At 42.7% G+C, this 19,092-nt stretch overlaps 1 protein-coding gene across 1 annotated transcript; it reads right to left on the bottom strand.

Moving 5' to 3' along the window:
* Positions 1-3,606: 3,606 nt before the first annotated feature.
* On the bottom strand, positions 3,607-18,510 carry CCDC163 (CCDC163 homolog). The gene is made up of 2 exons (XM_027108207.1): positions 18,360-18,510; positions 3,607-4,379 (listed from the first exon to the last, which is right to left on the bottom strand). Exons 1-2 carry the CDS (start codon positions 18,508-18,510, stop codon positions 3,868-3,870), a joined length of 663 nt encoding a protein of 220 aa, XP_026964008.1. The 3' UTR covers positions 3,607-3,867.
* Between the last annotated feature and the right edge of the window lie 582 nt (positions 18,511-19,092).

The raw sequence follows: 19,092 nt of genomic DNA, 5'->3' as shown, positions 1-19,092 counted from the left end.
ACTGCCTCTGTATTGACAGGCCTAAAAACTCCGCCCACTGCCTGTATCAGGAACAACACCCAACACAAACCGTCTGAACATAAACAACCAGCCATGTAATAGCATGGGATGTTTCCTGGTATCCAAGTTTCTGCCTAATGGGAAAAATCTGTTTTCAGCTTGGACTGCAATAGGAAAGTTATTTATCTTGTGAAAGATGGTGAAATAAAACAGTCCTTCCATTTGGTCAGCAAATATGTAAAGAGAACAGAATCTGTAACCCTCCAAGATCTGAGCACTGGGAAAAGACAGAACCAGGGAGCTACACAAACCGAGTAGGAATTCCCGAGCTCATAAGGATTAAGAGCTTTCTGCTGACGGCATTTTTTTTTTTTTTTTTTTTTTTTTTTTTTGGTACGCGGGCCTCTCACTGTTGCGGCCTCTCCCGTTGCGGAGCACAGGCTCCGGACGTGCAGGCTCAGTGGCCATGGCTCACGGGCCCAGCCGCTCGGCGGCTGGGATCTTCCCGGGCCGGGGCACGAACCCGTCTTCCCTGCATCGGCAGGTGGACTCAACCACTGCGCCACCAGGGAATACCTGCCGAAATGAAACGAAAAATTTGGTGTTTGAAACGTTGATTCTCAACTCAGGCTGCATATTAGAATCGCCTGGGGAGATTTTTAAACTAGATCCTTGGTCCTGGGTCCCGCCCCCCAGAGATTTTGTGGGTTTGTTGTTTGTTTGTTTGTTTTAATCTCCACCAGGGATTCTGATACACAGCCAGGATGGAGAATAACTGGGTTAGAATGTGAAGAAAGTTCATAAACAGAGACTGGAGATCAGAACCCTAGCTGCAGAAAGAAACCTCCCAGAGCAGATCAGCCTGACAGGTATATAGCAACAGAGAGTAGAAAAGTGGTTGCCAGGGACTGGAGGGTGGGGGAGATATGGAGAGGTTGGTAAAAGGGTGTAAACTTTCAGTTATAAGATTAATAAGGTCTGGGGATCTAATGTATAACATGGTGACTGTAACTGATAGCACCGTACTGTATAATTGAAATTTGCTAAAAGAGTAGAATGTAAATGTTCTCACCAAAAAAAATTAAAATAAGGTCAATATGTGAAGTGATGTGTTAACAAACTCAATGGGAGAAATCCTTTTATGACATATACGTATATCATCACTTTGTATTCTTTAAATATCTTACAATTTTATTTGTCAATTATACCTGAATAGAGCTGGGGTAGGGGAGAAATACGGCACATAGATACAATGGAATATTATTCAGCTGTTAAAAAGAAGGAAGTCCTGCCGTTTAAAACAACATGGGGGTGGTGGTGTGATGAATGGGGCGATTGGGATTGACATGTATACACCGATGTGTATATAATTGATGACTAATAAGAACCTGCTGTATAAAATAATAAATAAAATAAAATTCAAAAATTCAAATAAATAAAACATGGATAGGGCTTCCCTGGTGGCGCAGTGGTTGAGAGTCCGCCTGCCGATGCAGGGGAGACGGGTTCGTGCCTGGTCCGGGAAGATCCCACATGCCGCGGAGCGGCTGGGCCCGTGAGCCATGGCCGCTGAGCCTGCGCATCCGGAGCCTGTGCTCCGCAACAGGAGAGGCCACAACAGTGAGAGGCCTGTGTACCGCAAAAAAAAAAAAAAAAGATAAATCTTGAGGGCATTGTGCTAAGTGAAATAAGTTAGACAGAGAAAGACAAATACTGTATGATCTCACATGTGGAATCTAAAAAATAAACGAACTCATAGAAAGAGAGTAGATTGATGGTTGCCAGGGGTGGGGGGAACAGGTGAAGGTGGTCAAATTCCAGTTCTAAGATGAAAAAGTTCTGGGGATCTATGGTGACTATTGTTAACAACACTGTGTTGTATACTTGAAAGTTGCTAAGTAGATCTTAAAAGTTCTCAACACACACATACAAAAACACAGTAACTATGTGAGATGACAGATGTGTTTAACTGAACTTATTGTGGTAATCATTAGGCAATATACACATACATTGAACCGTCGCCTTGTACACTTTAAACTTAAGCAATGTTATATGTCAATTGTATCTCAATAAAGCTGGGGGGAAAAGAAAACATCAGCTAATAGGTAATAAAAATAATAAATTATCACCACTTGGCAACCCCTAATGAAATAAAGGATTTAGGCCAGTAGTTCTGAAGCTTGATTGTACATGGGAATCACCTTTGGGAGCTTGAAACACACTAACTACCGGCTCCCACCCCCAGAGATTCCGATTCGCTTCACCTGGTGGGGAGCTTGGCAATGAGACTTGGGAGGATTAACGTCTGCCTGGGTGACTCTAATGAGCAGGCAAGGTTGAGACCATTGATATGGGCAATGGACATCAATAGTCACTGGAACAACCAGATAGAAAAGCTGGTCTAGTATAGATGGCTCAGATGGATCACAGCTAACTCCACTGATCTATCCCACCATCGTCAAAAGGTGGGATGCAATTGGAAGTACCCAACACCACTTAGGATGTGTACTTGTCAAAAAGTCAGCCTGAAACTGATGTAGCCTCTTAATTTAACTATCACCTACAGGAAGTAAAAGGGACCTACACGAAATAAAGGACACCCTCAGGATGTAATCAGCAAAATCCAGAATGTGGTGAAGTCTACAAGACAGATACTTCAGTTTCTCTAACAAATAAATTATAAGAAAACAATAAAGGATAGGGAATTGATAGATTAAAATAGTCATAAAAGACATAACCAATGCAAATACATAGACCTTATTTGAATCCTGATTTGAACAAACCAACGGTTTAAAAAAAAATTATAAGACAATCAAGGAAATCTGAATATTGCTAGATATTTGATGATACTAAGACATTTATGTTAAATTTTTAGGTCAGCAGCTTTTTCTATAAAGGGCCAAATAGTTAGTGTTTTAGGCTGGGTGGGTCTACAGTCTGTTGCAACTACTCAGCTCTGTCATTGCAGCCTGAAAGCAGCCATAAACAACACATAACAAATGGCTGTGACTGTGTTCTTCACAACAACAGACAACTGCATGGATTTTGTCAACCTCTGTTTTACAGATACATTCAAAAGAGCTTCTGGATGAACGAATGGAGAGGAGGGGAAGGTGGCTGAGCAGTATAAATGGAACAAGGTCGGTCATGTGCTCATAAATAGCTGACGATGGGTACATTATACTCGTGGTTGTGGTTCTCAAAGCGTGGTCCCAAGGCCATCGGCATCAGCATCAGCTGCAGACTTGTTAGAAATGCAAATTTCAGGCCCCACCTAAGACTTAGGAATCAGAAACTCTGGGGGTGGATCCCAGCAATCTGCTTTAATAAGCCCTCCAGGTGATTCTCATGCACACAGACTAATGTTATTCATTCTCTCTGTCTCTCCCAGTCTCCCTCTCCCTCTCCCTCCCCCTCCCTCAACTCTCCTACGTGTTTGAAATTTTGTGGAGTAAAAAGTTTTTTTCCCATCTGGTTTTCAAAGTGGCTGTACCAGATAAACAGTCCCTCTTAGGAAATACAGTTGTTTTAGATGACATATGATTGCTGAAGCAGGGAATTTAAAAATTCAAATGAAACAACCTTTTTTTTTTTTTGAGAGTTAAACCATTTTATTTATTTATTGGTGGGTAGGGAGGGACAGGCAGTGACAAGCCTCAGTAGGGGGGCAAATACCAGCTAGATCAAGAAGGGAGGGGCAGGGGATCCAGAAACGGGGACCTTGGAGGGGAAGGTGAGCAAAGAAGACGTCATCCTACCACTCTTACAAGTCCTTCCAGGTCACTCAGGAACATCTTGGGGCCCTTAAAGAATGGGTCGTCCCGCTCAAGGCTCTGGGCCTGGAGCTGAAAGCTGCTGGGCTCCGGGTTAGAAAGGGTGTGCCTCTGGAGCTCCCCCACCTAGCTTCCTTAGAAGTTCCCAGCTACTGTTACAGTCCGGAAGACTGATTTCAGAGCTAGATGAAGAAAGTGACATGGCGAAGATGGCAGCCGCGGGCAGCTTAGACTGGAGGATATGAACGGATGTCCTCCAGCTGCGGCCTAAGTGCCGCCCCTCCGTCTTTGGTTTCAGCAGCAGCACCGGGTGCCGGCTCAGCTGGCCCTGCAGCAACTTCTGTTCCTCCCGAAGCATCTCTGGCTCCTCCCACGGCAGTTGCTGCTCATTCCGCAGCTCTCGGTGAAGGCCGCTGGTAGCCTTGCACTTCTGTGGTCCTGTTTGTATCTGGGCTCTGGCGCGTTCCTGCACCTGGCTTCCCAGGCCCTGCAGTTCCCTTCTCAGCCCCTCCAAGCGTCGCTCCGGGAGACGGGCCCTTCGCTCTGGGCCCCCCTGCAGCAACCTCAGTGATGCTTCCAGGGCACAGATCTGGTACTTCTGCTGCTCTTGCTATTCCAGCAGGCTATTCCTGCACAGCCTGCCTCAGCACCTCAGTCACCTGAGCCTGGGATCCGAGCTGGGATCTAAGACTCGTAACTACACCCCGGAGAGAAGACGCACCGTGGGCCTCGGCCCAACTCAGCCTCTCTGGGACAATGGGAGTCTCTAGAGTCCAAAGCTGTTGAGCTTGGACTCGATCCAGGTCCCAGCGCAGTGGAGACCCCAAGGGGATACAGCCGCTGCTTAATCGTGGCACATTTCCGTCAATTGAGAAGCACGCGTCGAGCTTCTCAGATCAGCTCAGGCGCCTACTCAGAGCCTGCGGCAGAGGTCTGGCTTCCTGGCGTCTTGGGCCCTTGCTCTCCCGATCGTGGACACCCGAGGCACAGCCCAGGAAAGACCACACAACGTCAGATCGAAAGAGGTGAGTGGGCATGCAATGCTAAAGGTAAGGATGCAATATCAGACCAAAACTGCGCCTCTGGGACTAGTCAGGGGAGAGGCATCCTTGGGGACCTGGGGGAAAAGTGGGATGGATACCCTGATACGCAGCTATCCGGTGGGAGTCAAAGGTGCTGCATCTTGGTCGAGACCTCCCCAGACACAGGACGCTGGTGCCAGCACACCGAACCGGTGCCAGCTACTATGAAACAACCTCTCCTGAAATGCTTCTTCTAACTCAAAACACATGACTAGCACACAGATTTTTGTATAGTCCTGGGCTTTTAAAAAAAAGTATTATTATTAAAACAGGAGCTAACCCACCGAAAGTTTATTTTATATGTACTATCGGCTGAACATTTTTATCAGTTTTTCAGGGAAAAAGTCATTTGTTTGATCTGAAAACACCTGTTATCAAGAACAAATTATCTTGCAACATATACAAATATCAAATCATTATTTTGTATGCCTGTTATCTTTCAATTATGCTTCAAGGAAAAGGAATATTTCTTCCTAATACTCTACTTTGTTTTTTATAGGTATCAGATATTATTTTCCAGATTTTGTGACATTTTAACAATGATTTACGATATTTATTATGACGATGTCTTGAGTTAATTTGAGTTGAAAAATGTGCCAACTTTCAGAACACAGCAGCAGATTTTTTAAACTTCTCATTATGCCAGCAAATAGTTTGCAATTGTTTTGGAGATGAGGTATGTGGAGCACGTCTCCATTATTCCTTAAAATTTATTCTAGCTATTATAGAAAGAAGATGCTCTCTGTGTGGCAAAACAGTCTGTAACAAGCCATTTTGTTGCATAAATTCACTATAGACTCTCTCATTCCTCTACAACTAAGCTCTTCTTTACTTGTGTCTAAGTATATGAATCACTCGTTCTAAAATTACTGATGGTGACAAGAAATCTAGAGGAGGCATCCATAGTATAATATGTTGTATGTAATATAACGTGAGCAGAAGTTACATCATTCCTACTTCTTGATCTCATTTGCCTAAATGCATTTAGTCTATCAGGATTGAAATATACTATCAAAAGTTGTCATTTTTATGTTAAATATTCAGTATCTTAAAAAACGTATTTTCTACAGAATAAGTGATCCGGGCATATTGTTTTCAATCTGTATAATAAGATACAGATTCTCCTCCTATGAGAAAGTGAATTATTTTATCAATTAAGATGACCTGGCTGCAAGAGATAGAAACTGCCTGGGGAACTTTAGCAGAAAAAGACTGTATGGGAAGAAGAGAAGGTAACTCACAAAATGGAACAAAATGTGGAATAAACAGGTTCAGAAAGGGCAGGAACTAGAGCAACCCTGGAGAAAACAGAAGCCGGACATGATGAATGGTCACTTCAGGGAGTGCTGCAGAGATAAATAGTGCTGGCCATTTGGGGTCTTTAGATCACTCTTTTCAAGAACATAAATGCCTCCAGCCACCTGGCTTGGGTCAGGGGTCATCATGTCACTGATTGATAGTCCATCAAAGCAAAGTTGGGGTGCTATTAAGCGAAATAGCAGATGGGGGCAAAAATGATAAATGTCCACTGAAATCATTAATTTTCTTTTTTCTTTTTTTTAATTGAAGCATAGTTGATTTACAATGTTTTGTTAATTTCTGCTGTCCAGCAAAGTGATTCAGTTATACATATATACGTTCTTTTTTTAAATATTCTTTTCTATTATGGTTTATTATAGGATATTGAATATAGTTCTCTGTGCTACACAGTAGGACCTTGTTGTTTATCCATTCTATATGTAATAGTTTACATCTGCTCACCGCAACCTCCCACTCCATCCCGCCCCACCCTCCCCCCGGCCCTTGGCAACCACAAGTCTGTTCTCTATGTCTGTTTCTCTTTCATAGATAGGTTCATTGGTGTCATATTTTACATTCCACATATAAGTGATATCATATGGTATTTGTCTTTCTCCTTCTGGGTTATTTCACTTAGTATGACAATCTCTAGTTGCATCCATGTTGCTGCAAATGGCATTATTTCATTCTTTTCATGGCTGAGTAGTATTCCATTGTATATATGTACCGCATCTTATTTATCCATTCATTTCTCAATGGACATTTAGATTTTTTCCATGTCGTGGCTATTGTGAATAATACTGCTATGAACATAGGGGTGCATGTATATTTTTTAATTAGAGCTTTGTCTGGATATATGTCCAGCAGTGAGATTGCTGGATTATATGGTAATTCTATTTTTAGTTTTCTGAGGAACCTCCATACTGTTTCCACAGTGGCTATAACAACTTACATTCCCACCAACAGTGCGTGAGGGTCCCCTTTTCTCCACAACCTCTCCAGCATTTGTTATTTGTAGAGTTTTTAATGGTGGCCATTCTGACTGGTGTGAGGTAGTACCTCATTGTAGTTTTGATTTGCATTTCTCTATTAGCGATGTTGAGCATCTTTTCATGTGCCTATTGGCCTATTTGTATTTCTTCTTTGGAGAAATGTCTATTTAGGTCTTCTGCCCATTTTTCAATTGGGTTGTTTGTTTCTTTTGTTGTTGAGTTGTATGAGCTGTTTGTATATATTGGGAATTAAGCCCTTGTCCATTGCATCATTTGCAAATATTTTCTCCCATTCTATAGATTGTCTTTTCATCTTGTTTATGGTTTCCTTTGCTGTGCAAAAGCTTGGTAAGTTTGATTAGGTCCCATTTGTTTATTTTTGTTTTTATTCTATTGCCTTGAGAGGCTGACCTAAGAAAACATTGGTATGATTTATGTCAGAGAATATTTTGCCTATGTTCTCTTCTAGGAGTTTTATGGTGTCATGTCTTATGTCTCAGTCTTAAAGCCATTTAGAGTTTATTTTTGTGTATGGTGGGAGGGAGTGTTCTAACTTCATTAATTTACATGCAGCTGTCCAACTTTCCCAACACTACTTGCTGAAGAGACTCTTTCCCATCGTATATTCTTGCCTCCTTTGTCAAAGATTAACTGATCATAGATGTGTGGGTTTATTTTTGGGTGCTGTATTCTGTTCCACTGATCCATGTCTCTGTTTTTGTGCCAATATCATGCTGTTTTGTGAAATCATTAATTTTAAAATACCACTTAAAAGCAAGTCAATCATAGTAATCCCTCATTCAAGAAATATGGTCTGTCCATAACACAAAGTCTATCATCTCTTTAATTCTGGTTATATAATTGAAGACACACACACACACACACACACACACACACATGGATATGAGTAAAAATTACAGATAAAGTGTGTTAAGTTTGAATTATATTGGGCCTAATAATATAAGGGGCTCATCCATTCATTTATCCACAAATATTTAGGCACAGTTCTAGATATTGGGGATACAAGACTGAAAACAAAAATTTATTTTAATCCTTGCCTCATTTTTGTGAGAGAGAGAGAAACAATAGACAAAATAAATAAGTAAATTTTGTGGCATCTTAGAAGTTGACAAGTGCTATGGAGAAGAATAAATAAGGGAGGAAGGACAGAGGAAAGGGAGTGCCAGGTCAAGGTTGCAAGTTTAAAGAGAGTGATCAGGAAGGGCCTCACTGAGGTGACAATGGAGCAAAGACTGGCGGGGAAAAAGGATGTAAGTCAGTCAGGTATCTGGAGGAAAGTACTCCAGGAAGGAGCAGCAGGTGTAAGGCACTGAGGCAGGTGCTCACCTGGAGTGTTCAAAGACCACGAAGAGACCAGTGTATTTGGAGCCCCTGGAGTGAGCCATGGGAGAGGGGTTGGAGGTGGGGTCAGAGTAAGAGGGTGATCAGGCCATGACAGGCCTTGTAAGCCACTGTGAAGCCTTTGGCTTTTTCTCTAAGTGAGATGGGAAAATCACACCGCAGAGAACCCATGCTCCCACCTAAGAATTCATCTTCCCTTGAATCATCTTTCCAGTCCAAAACCTATCAAATATCAAAACATCCTGGGGGGGCTTCCCTGGTGGTGCAGTGGTTAAGAATCCACCTGCTGGTGCGGGGAACACGGGTTCGATCCCTGGTCCAGGAAGATCCCACATGCCGCGCAGCAGCTAAGCCTGTGTGCCACAACTACTGAAGCCCACGTGCCTAGAGCCCATGCTCCTCAACAAGAGAAGCCACCGCAATGAGAAGCCCGCGCACCGCAATGAAGAGTAGCCCCCGCTCACTGCAACTAGAGAAAGCCCGCGCACAGCAGTGAAAACCCAATGCAGCCAAAACCAAATAAATAAATAAATAAATAAATAAATTTATTTTTAAAAAAAAACATTCTGGGGACTTCCCTGGTGGTACAGTGGTTAAGCCTTCGCCTTCCAATGCAGGGGGCACTGGTTCGATCCCTGGTCAGGGAGCTAAGATCCCACATGCCTTGGGGCCAAAAAACCAACACATAAAACAGAAGCAATATTGTAACAAATTCAATAAAGACTTTAAAAATGGTCCACATCAAAAAAAAATCTTTAAAATAATAATTCTTCCCCCCTCACCCCACCCCAGTTTTCAAAGCCCATCTGTACACTTCCTAAAGAACTAAACATTTCTGCAATATCCAGGCATTGTCTCACTCCTCAAGCACTGCTACTCAACTGTATCTGTCAATGTCCAACTGGGAGACAGAAATCACACAGTAATTTTAACAAGGAAAGTTTATAACAGAAGATTAGATAATGGAGCATAACTAATAAGAAGTAAACTCAAAAGAATATAGGGTGTTTCCCTGGTGGTGCAGTTGTTGAGAGTCCGCCTGCCGATGCAGGGGACACGGGTTCGTGCCCCGGTCTGGGAGGATCCCACATGCCGCAGAGCGGCTGGGCCCGTGAGCCATGGCCGCTGAGCCTGTGCGTCCAGAGCCTGTGCTCCGCAACAGGAGAGGCCACAACAGTGAGAGGCCCGTGTACCGCAAAAAAAAAAAGAATATAGGAATTGCAGATGTAAGGAGCAGTGACCACCCTTAAGGCTGAGATCTGTACCTTGTCGAGAGCACAGTCATCGCTCACTGGATTGAGGGGAGTTGCTGAGGTGCCGTTACTGTTGCAACTTGCTGGAAATCCACCCTCCGGGGTGCCAGCGAAAGCAATTCACAGGGAGATGCAAAGCTGCACAGGGAGCTACCAGGGAAAGCTTCTGGATGCTGGATACTGTTGGTTGCTATGCACTCATTTCTGGAGCCAAACACCGGAGGAGGCATTCACTAAACGAGCTGGGTGCTGGAGAGGACATGCACTGCAGAAACTCAGTACTGAAGAAAGTTGGGCCCTGCACTGCCAGCCTGTAAGATAGAAGTCACATAGAGAGCAGAAGCCTGCCAGGAGAACACTCTGGAACCAGGACCAAAAAAAAAAAAAAAAAAGAAAGAAAGAAAGAAAAGAATAAAGGAAGAAAGAAAAGAAAAAAGAAAGAAAAAAATTCTCCCCCCAGTATCCCTCTAGCGTCCTCTACCAACAAAGTTTAACATCATGCCAGTTGGCACAGGAGAAATATTTCAAGAGCCCTATTCCATTTTCATAGAGCAGGCAATAATGGATGGATTTGAAGTTAAGAGGCAATAAACTGATAACTGGCATACCCTCTTTTCTTATTTGGATGCAATATTCACAGCATAACCTGTTGATGAACTGCAATATTATACTTTTCTAAGAGTTGCTACTTTCTAATGCAACATACCCTCCCAACCAAAAACAATCCAAAACCATGCCTAAGTGTGAAGCTCCGGGTCCTGAAGAATAAAGTGTAGTCTATCCATTCTGAAAATGTGACACTTAGAAGATACCTGAGTATCTACTTAGGGCACTGAAAGGTACCCTTGTCCAATAATGCCCTGTGTAGGTCTGGGTGCATGCTGTTCTATATAATCATAAATTCAAGTTATTTTATTCACTTTAAATTCTTGCCTCTTAGTATTTGCTTTTGTTTCTTCTTTCTGATATAAGCACACAATTGTTGTCCTCTTCTACTTGGATGTATTATGAATGAATAGCGCAGTAAGATGTATCATGATGGAAAGAGCATTGGCTCTCTGTCAGGCTGACCTGGTTTTAAATTCTGACTCCATCACTTTCTGGGTGTGTGACCTTAAGCAGATCATTTAATCTCTAGAAACTTCAGTTTCCTCATCTTCAACTGGGACAATAACACCCACCTTGCAGAGTTTAAAAAGACTCTCTGGAGCATCTACTAGAGTACTTGCCCCAGAGAAAGTATCTATTTTTAAAGATGGCCTGCATCTGTGATTTCTGCTGCTCTCATCTCTTTAGGAATTTTACTCAGCTGCCCATGGTGAACATTGTAAGCATGCCAAGTTAATTCAAACTCTCATTCCAAAGACAGCCACAGAAACATAAAGTAAAGCTTTGTAAAATGGTCCACTAATTATCGTAAATTTCTAAACAATATTCCAGAATTGTTGGGAAGAAAAAAACAGTAATGGGCATAGGCACCAAAGGTTAATAGAGATTCTCAGAAACATTAGCTGTCTTGCCGCCTCTCCCTGACTTTTGTTACTCTTTATAGTGAGAGATATTTTTTTAAAGTGAACTTTGCTTCTTAAAAGTGTCTTGATATAATAATTCTATTCTCAACTTAGAAAGTCAAATAACTTCTTATAGGACAACTAACCACTTCTTTATAGAGAATGCAGCTGTTGACAACAGTTTACCAAATGGAATGAGATGCTGCACTAAAGGACTATGAAAATAAAACCCAGACCTTAGATCTGTACTTTGGGTAGAAACACCAGAATGAACTCAGACTCAAGTTTCTCACTGCAATAAACAAGTTGTTAGAACTTTCATCTAGTTTAATCCAATCTCAATTTTCAAAGACCACAGTGGACTTTCTAGACCATATGTTCCTTCGGTTCATAACATATCACCAGTGACTTTCATATTCATCAGCGGACCTGATGCCAAATATTTTTTCTACTTTTTTAAAGTAGATGTAGCCAGAGAGGAATGTAGCTCTTCCTTGGCAAGAGGGTTCTGAAGTTTCCCCTAAGCCAACTGAATTCTCAACACAAGATCAGACCAACAAGAATATAATGGAACCCAGGTGTTAGACTAATTACTAATTTAGCCATAAATGAAGAAAAGGGAAATATTAATCCATGATGCAAGTTGTTGTGTTACTACAGAACCCATCATAATGAAGTAACGACCTCACTTTGCTCAGAGGTTAACTGTACAGATGGTCCTGTATTGACCGAATGCTAATGAGTTGTGTGTGTGGCAGCAGGTAAGCAGGAGATGGCAGAAGGAAACTATTGTGATAGGTACATAATTACAATGGAAGTCATGTCTCGGGTAACGAGCAAGATTCACGTCACATCTTCTCAGTCACAGCACAGTTTCTCCAGCTCTGGAGAAGCAATCGGTGGGATTATTTGACAGCAAGATGACATTTTGACTTTGGAACAAATTTTTCTCACAGAAAGCACAATTACCCACTGATGTTGTGATATGCAATTAGATACAGCCATACTGGGCAAGTTACATTGTTTTAAACATGCAAATTGTGGATATGTTGTTCATTAGCACAGGAGATTCTTCAGTCTTTGTCTATGGCCCTTTGGGTCTAAATGCCTTTGTCATATGCAATGGCTGCATTCTGAAACTTTTTAATTGCCTATTATTTAAGCTTGAAGTTTTAAATTGTTTAATGTAGGAGTATTCTGCCAGCTAAAGCTAATATCTGAGGCGGGTCAGATCTTTATTGTATGCAGAGACTGTGTTTCAGGGAACATTGTTTGGCTTATATTCTATCTAAACCCATTTAACCAAAAAATCCATATGATAAAGGAATTTTATTACAGTATAAAATGTACTATGCTGGAACTATGTATGAATTCTTATGAGTCCAGTTGTTTTGTTTAAACTCACTGAGGCATCAGTAATGTACTCTACTGAGTATGTAAAAGAGAGAAAAGCTCCTTTTGTTTGCTTTCCACATTTCACCAAGTTCAGGAAGGGAGTTCCTTCTCTGGAAAGGGAGAGAGAGAGAGAGAGAGAGTGTGTGTGTGTGTGTGTGTGTGTTTGCATGCACATGCATTCATATCTGTCCACATTTAGCCATCTCTCAATTAACTGCATATAAAAGGGCAAAGTTCTCATCTTACACTGACATCCCCTGCCATCCCTCACAACCACCCTCCTCTCTCCTCAGAGTGTATTCAGGAGAAATCAGTACATTTTAACATTAGACTAAACAAAACGTAGTTAAATGGAAGAGATGTCTAAAATAAGTTGTTATCTGTCATAGTCAAATAACTTAAGCATCAACAATGCACTTAAAATCATGAAAAATAAGATAAATGTATTTTCTTTCTGTGGTATAGGTGACATTTAAAACATCCTTATAGAGGACTTCCCTGGAGGTCCAGTGGTTAAGACTTCGCCTTCCAATGCAGGGGGTGCGGGTTCGATCCCTGGTCGGGGAGCTAAGATCCCACGTGCCTCAGGGCCAAAAAAACCAAAACATAAAAAAAAAAAAAAAAAAAAGAAGTAATATTGTAACAAATTCAATAAAGACTTCAAAAATGGTCCACATCAAAAAAAAAAACTTAAAATAAAATAAAATATCCTCAGAAAACACTGGAAACTCGTGTTGTTCTATGACACCTTACAAACACGTCGTTAGTCAAAAACAAAAAAATCCCACTAACTTCTTGGTGTCATATCTGATTGCCAGAGATTAGCGGACTAAACTTCTGCAATATTTATCTATAACAAGGGATAATGTAACTACTGTGTGAGGGTTATTGTGAAGATTTAATGAGAATAAGCAGGGGGTAAGCAAATTATGGCTGCTGAGCTAAATCTGGTCCACCATCTATTTTTTTAGGCCACAACGTAAGAATGGCTTTTACATTTAAAAAAAAAAATTTTAATCAAAAGAATAGTAATATTTCACGATGTGAAAATTGTGTAAAATTCAAATTTCAGAGTCCATAACTGAGGTGATACTGGAACACAGCAACACTCGTTCATTTTGTGTTGTCTAGGCTGCGTCCGCACTACAACAGCAGAGTCGAATAGTTGTAGCAGAGACCTCATGGCCTGCAAAGCCTGAAATATTTACTTTGTGGCCCTCCCCAGATGAAGTTTGTTGACCTCTGAAATAAGCATGAGGCTTGGCACATAGTAGGGGCTCAATAAATGATATTCATTGACATAAATACAGCCTTGGCATATTAATAACTATTATATGGACTAAAAATGTTTGGTCCTCCAAGTGCTGGTCAGGTCTCCAATAACATAGTGTGGAGACTCAGCTCAACAGAACAGCCAGGCCATGCGGGGCCCCTAAAAGCCTTTCTCCATCCCTCCCCCGCTACACCAGGACTTGCCCCTACTCATGTTCTGCCCTGCAGAGAAGGTGGAGGGGCATCTTCCGTGCACCTCATCTGTGGCTTTCCATGCTGGTTTAGATCATTGCTCAGAACCCCTCCCTCCCTCTCCCACCATCTCCACGGATGGAACGTACCTTGAGAACAGCCACATGACTTGCCTTGGAACGGAACATGAGCAAACATATCATGACCTACTGGAGTCCTCGCTTTCAGAGTATTCATTCTAGACCTCAGTTACAAGAGGAGCAAAAGTTGTTAGAACTAGAAATAATCTATTAATGAACTGGCCACCTATGAACTCAATCTCCAGTTCAAACTTTCCTCACCATTGGGGCCATTCCTGCCCATCAGATCAGAACCTTCATCATCTCTCTCAACTGACCAACGTTTCTGCCTGGTTGGACCCAAGTTCAACCCTGCCAGCCCAGATGTCTGCAGCCCACCCAGTTGCTGAGGTTACATTTTTAGGTCTGCAAGAATACTGAAATGGATAATTCACAAATATTAAGCCTCAGTTAAATGTATTCTTTCTGCCAGCCACATGGAAAGGAAAAGCTCTGGTGAAAACATAAAACGCAGTCAGCTGGGGTTACAGCTCATTTTTGCATGGGATCAGCTTCAGATTCTCATCTAGAATAGACTACTTCCAAATCCACATGTTTAAAAGTGAGGAAAGAAAAGAAATTGGGTTCATAGTCATTTCAGCAGTGAATGGTCTATGGACCCCCTTGACACTCTCTCGAGACCCCTAGTGTCCCAGCCTCTAGGTAATTTTAAAAGAAAAACAGGTTGGAGGAATGTGTTACCATCATTTATCGACCCACTGGAGGAGGTCTCACACATCACTCCAGTTCGGTTTCCTACTGGGTGGGGCGTATGCTCACCGTCATTCTCTAATAGCAAAAAGAAAGGCTTCATGTCATCAAAGAACAGGGAATTCTGCTCTGAAAGGACATTGCCTCTGAAGATTCCACACCACTAGAATTCTTGGCTCAGTTACGTAATGAAATTATCCAAATGCTTTCTACTAACGCCACCCACTGATCAGACTTCCTTCATTCCTGGTTCATTTTTTAATAATGTTTTAAACTTTGTTTGTTTTAAAAAAAACTTTTAATGTAAATATTCAAAGCTAATTCAAGTCTTATTTTAAAGTTACCTCTTGGGGAGGGGAGGAGCTGCTTCTTTGCCAAGGGCACTTTGGTTGCTATTTTCTATTTATAAGAAAGAGTATATTTCCATGTCTGAGCAGTTAGACAGGCATAAATGAATAAATTAGCATTTGCCTACATTTAAATTTCAAAATCTAAACTACTGGACAACTGACTCTTGATTGATTTATTATTGCTCAGAGTTATTGTTTGCCAACTGAAGCCAAATGTTATGGTAAAGGACAAATTACTAACCAAAAAAATGATGCCTCGGTGCCCTGGTTTTGGAGCTCAGAACTCGTCCTGTGGGTCTCTTGCTTCTCCTGGAAGAAGTCTCTTTGACTTATTCCCTCACACTCAAGACTTGACTTTAGAGGATAGATAGGACTTGTAAGCTGAAGAAAGGGGAGTGAGCATGCCACACCAGAGAAACAGGTTGACCATAGTAGGAAACAGTAGGACTTAATAAGCACATTCCTTTGATGAAAATAAAAGGTGCTCAGTTTCAGCTCCATCCTCCCGTCATACATGGGAGAGTGAATAGTGGTCACAGAGCACAGGTTGAGGTGCTCCGTGGAGGTACTCATTAGAAGGAATTTCTTCCTTCCCACACTTGACTACATCCAGCCAGCTTCTTGAGGGTTTGTGTGAATGACTACCTCCCAGAGGGACTCGGACTAGGCCAAAAAGGTCAGCTTCCCACTTGAATGGACCTATCCCTGGGCCGCCACCACAAAGATATCTGACAGTTTTAAAGGTGGAATAGAAACTTTTCAAGGCTGACAGATTCAGTAACGGTTGGGGTAGGGGGTACTGTGTTTTTGTGATGTGTGTGTACGTGGTAGGGGGTGTGAGCATATGGGTCAGAAGAAATATCACTGTTATACTTGCCACTGTCCTGAGAGGGACAAGGCCGAGAAAGACTGCATCACTACTGAATTCCCTTAGGGAACAAAATTAACATAAGATTTTTTTAAGTGGAAAAGTGTTCAATTACACAGAAAGATAGAATTATATATAGAAAGAAATAAAAGAGTTTTGAGCACTTGGTATGTTTCCGACACTGTTCAAAGCACCTTATACGTATTAGCTCATGGATTAGCTCCTAACAACCATGTGAGGTAGGAGCTCTTACCCTTTTTTTTTTTTTTGCGGTACGCGGGCCTCTCACTGTTGTGGCCTCTCCCATTGCGGATGGAGCACAGGCTCGGGACGCGCAGGCTCAGCGGCCATGACTCACGGGCCTAGCCGCTCCGCGGCATGTGGGATCTTCCAGGACCGGGGCACGAACTCGTGTCCCCTGCATCGGCAGGCGGACTCTCAACCACTGCGCCACCAGGGAAGCCCTTACCCTTATTTTATAAATTTCTGAAACCGAGGTACAGAGTGGTGAAGTCAGTCACCAAGATCTCACAGTTTGCCAAATGGTGGAGCCAGGATGTGAATACAACAGTCTGACTTCAAAGCCCACGCTGGTGTGGAGATGGACTCATACATAATCTGAGTTTGACTGATAGATACAAACCATTGAGTTTCCCTCTGGCAACATCCTAACTCTGGAAATCATTCTACTTGGGTTACACATAGCTCTCTCCATCAGGCAAAGACTGAGTCCTCTACTCACTAAGGGCTTCTGCTATTTCTATCAAGTGTATATTTTGGAGGAAAAGTAAAATATTTTTTATAATAGATGGTCTTTTAAAAAATCTCTATTATGAGATCTTCAAACATCCCGAAGAGTAGAGGAACAGTACAATGAACTCCCGTATGCCCATCACCATCTACCCCTTCACAACCCATTTATCCCCGCTAGTCCCCTCCCCCCACCTATTCTGGCTTCTTTCTCCACGGCACCATGGAAACTCATCAAGGTTCCCAAAGACTTCTTTGAATCACAGGCCAGTGGATGTTTTCGAGCCTTTTTCAATGTCATTCTCCTGATCTATCTGAATCTCCTGACACTTTTGAGAAGATACTTCTAAGATCATATTAATAGGATAGCTACCATGCTTTGAGAACTTTCTCCGTGCCGGGCACAGTCCTGAGCACTTTTTATACATCATGTCATTTAATCTTCAAAACAATGTTGAGGTAGGTACTATTACGGTCTCCATTTTCAAAAGGAGGAAACAGACTGGTAAACATTCCTCATTTTGAGGAAACAAAATGAGGCATAAGGAGGCTAAATAGATTTGACTGAGATTGATGCTGAAAGCTCAACCTCTGTGCACCGGTGCCGAATCGAATCTTAGAGACAGAGTTTTGGGTGAAGTAGAAAAGAAGAGCTTTATTGCTTTGCCAGGCAAAGGGGGCCACAGCAGGCTCGTGCCTCTCAAAACTGTGTCTGCCCCGCCGCGCAGCCCGGGCGGGGGCGGGGGGGGGGGGGGGATTTAATGAGGGTCTTTATAGCAGTGGTCATGGGTGGGGTTTCTGATAAGATTAGGGTGTGTAAAGGCCTGCACTGCCTTAATCTCCTCTCAGGTGGTTGTCTCCTAATTTTAATGAGCTTCTCTGGCCCCTTTAATCTTTCTTTTTTTTTTTTTTCTGCGGTACGCGGGCCTCTCACTGCTGTGGCCTCTCCCGTTGCGGAGCACAGGCTCCGGACGTGCAGGCTCAGCGGCCATGGCTCACGGGCCCGGCTGCTCCGCCGCATGTGGGACCTTCCCGGACCGACCCGTGTCCCCTACATCGGCAGGCGGACTCTCAACCACTGCGCCACCAGGGAAGCCCATGGCCCCTTTAATCTCAGGTGGTTTCCTGGCTGCCACTCCCTTGATTAGCAACTGGTCTAATCTGCACTTTGGAACTCAGGGAAGGTCATGGAGGCTGGAGTCTTACCTCCAAGAAATGGGGGACAGAAAAGGCTTCTGGGCCCAGGAGCCCCACAGAGTCCTGCTTGGTTTCAAGATCACATAATTAGTAATGGCTAGAACCTGGACTGCAACTGAGGTCTGCCTGACTCTGAAGTTCATGCTGTTCACCACTACACCAGACCCTGAATCGCTCCCCTCCCTGGCTGTTAGTACATCACTCTCTCCTGGAGCTCCTTGTGTCTCTCTCACCTTCCTTCTCTGTCTCCTCTATGGGCTTATCTTCTTCATTCCATCTTCTAAATGTCAGTGTGCCCTTTGGCGCTGCCATCATGCACTTCTTCCTTATTTCTCTCTTATACTCCACGATCTGAAGGACCTCAATCATGGCAATGACACCCATATGCCAATGACCTCCAACCTATGATTCCAGCTCAAATATCTTGCAAAGATGCCAGTCCCAACATTCTCTTGACCGTCCCATAGGAGCCTCCACCTCAGCATGTTCATTCATCATCTTACCCTCAAAAGCTACTCCTCCTCCTGTGTTGCTGGATTAGAGAAATTGCATCATACAGATGTCCACCAAGTCCTATCAGTTCTGTCTCCAAAACATTTCTTGAACCTGCCCTTTTCTCTCTATCCTTGTTAGCTCAAGTCCACACCATTTTTTTCTTGGATTATGGCAAGTGCTGGATTATTGCCAGCCTTGAGTCCCCCAATCCATTCTCCAAAACTTTTTCAGGTTGATTTTTTTAAATACAGATCTTATAACATTACCTGTAAGCCATATAACATGATTCAAAATGGAGTAACACCTGTCAAGGGCCCCTATTAAGTCTCTTTCAGACACCCAAGAACTGGAAAATTACTGAAGACTGCAAGTCTATTCTCCGAAAAACCACATCCTATAGAGACACAGCCAGCCCAGGTACTGCTGTGGACCAGAGTAGACATCAACCCTGTGAAGCCCAGTAAAAGACTC

The sequence above is a fragment of the Aethalodelphis obliquidens genome, unplaced genomic scaffold, assembly GCF_003676395.1.
Source record: "Aethalodelphis obliquidens isolate GAN/ISIS:26980383/991018 unplaced genomic scaffold, ASM367639v1 scaffold8, whole genome shotgun sequence".
Classification (NCBI taxonomy): Eukaryota; Metazoa; Chordata; class Mammalia; order Artiodactyla; family Delphinidae; genus Aethalodelphis; species Aethalodelphis obliquidens.
This window is presented reverse-complemented; position numbering and strand designations above follow the sequence as displayed.

Bases quoted from the DNA above. Each gene is read 5' to 3' on its own strand.
- CCDC163 (XM_027108207.1), bottom strand. From the start codon at position 18,510: ATGGGTGTCATTGCCATGATTGAGGTCCTTCAGATCGTGGAGTATAAG. The intron at 4,380-18,359 runs GTGAGAGAGACA...TGGAATAGCAAG, and splicing joins AGAGGAGACAGAGAAGGAAG to AGCAGCAGAAGTACCAGATC.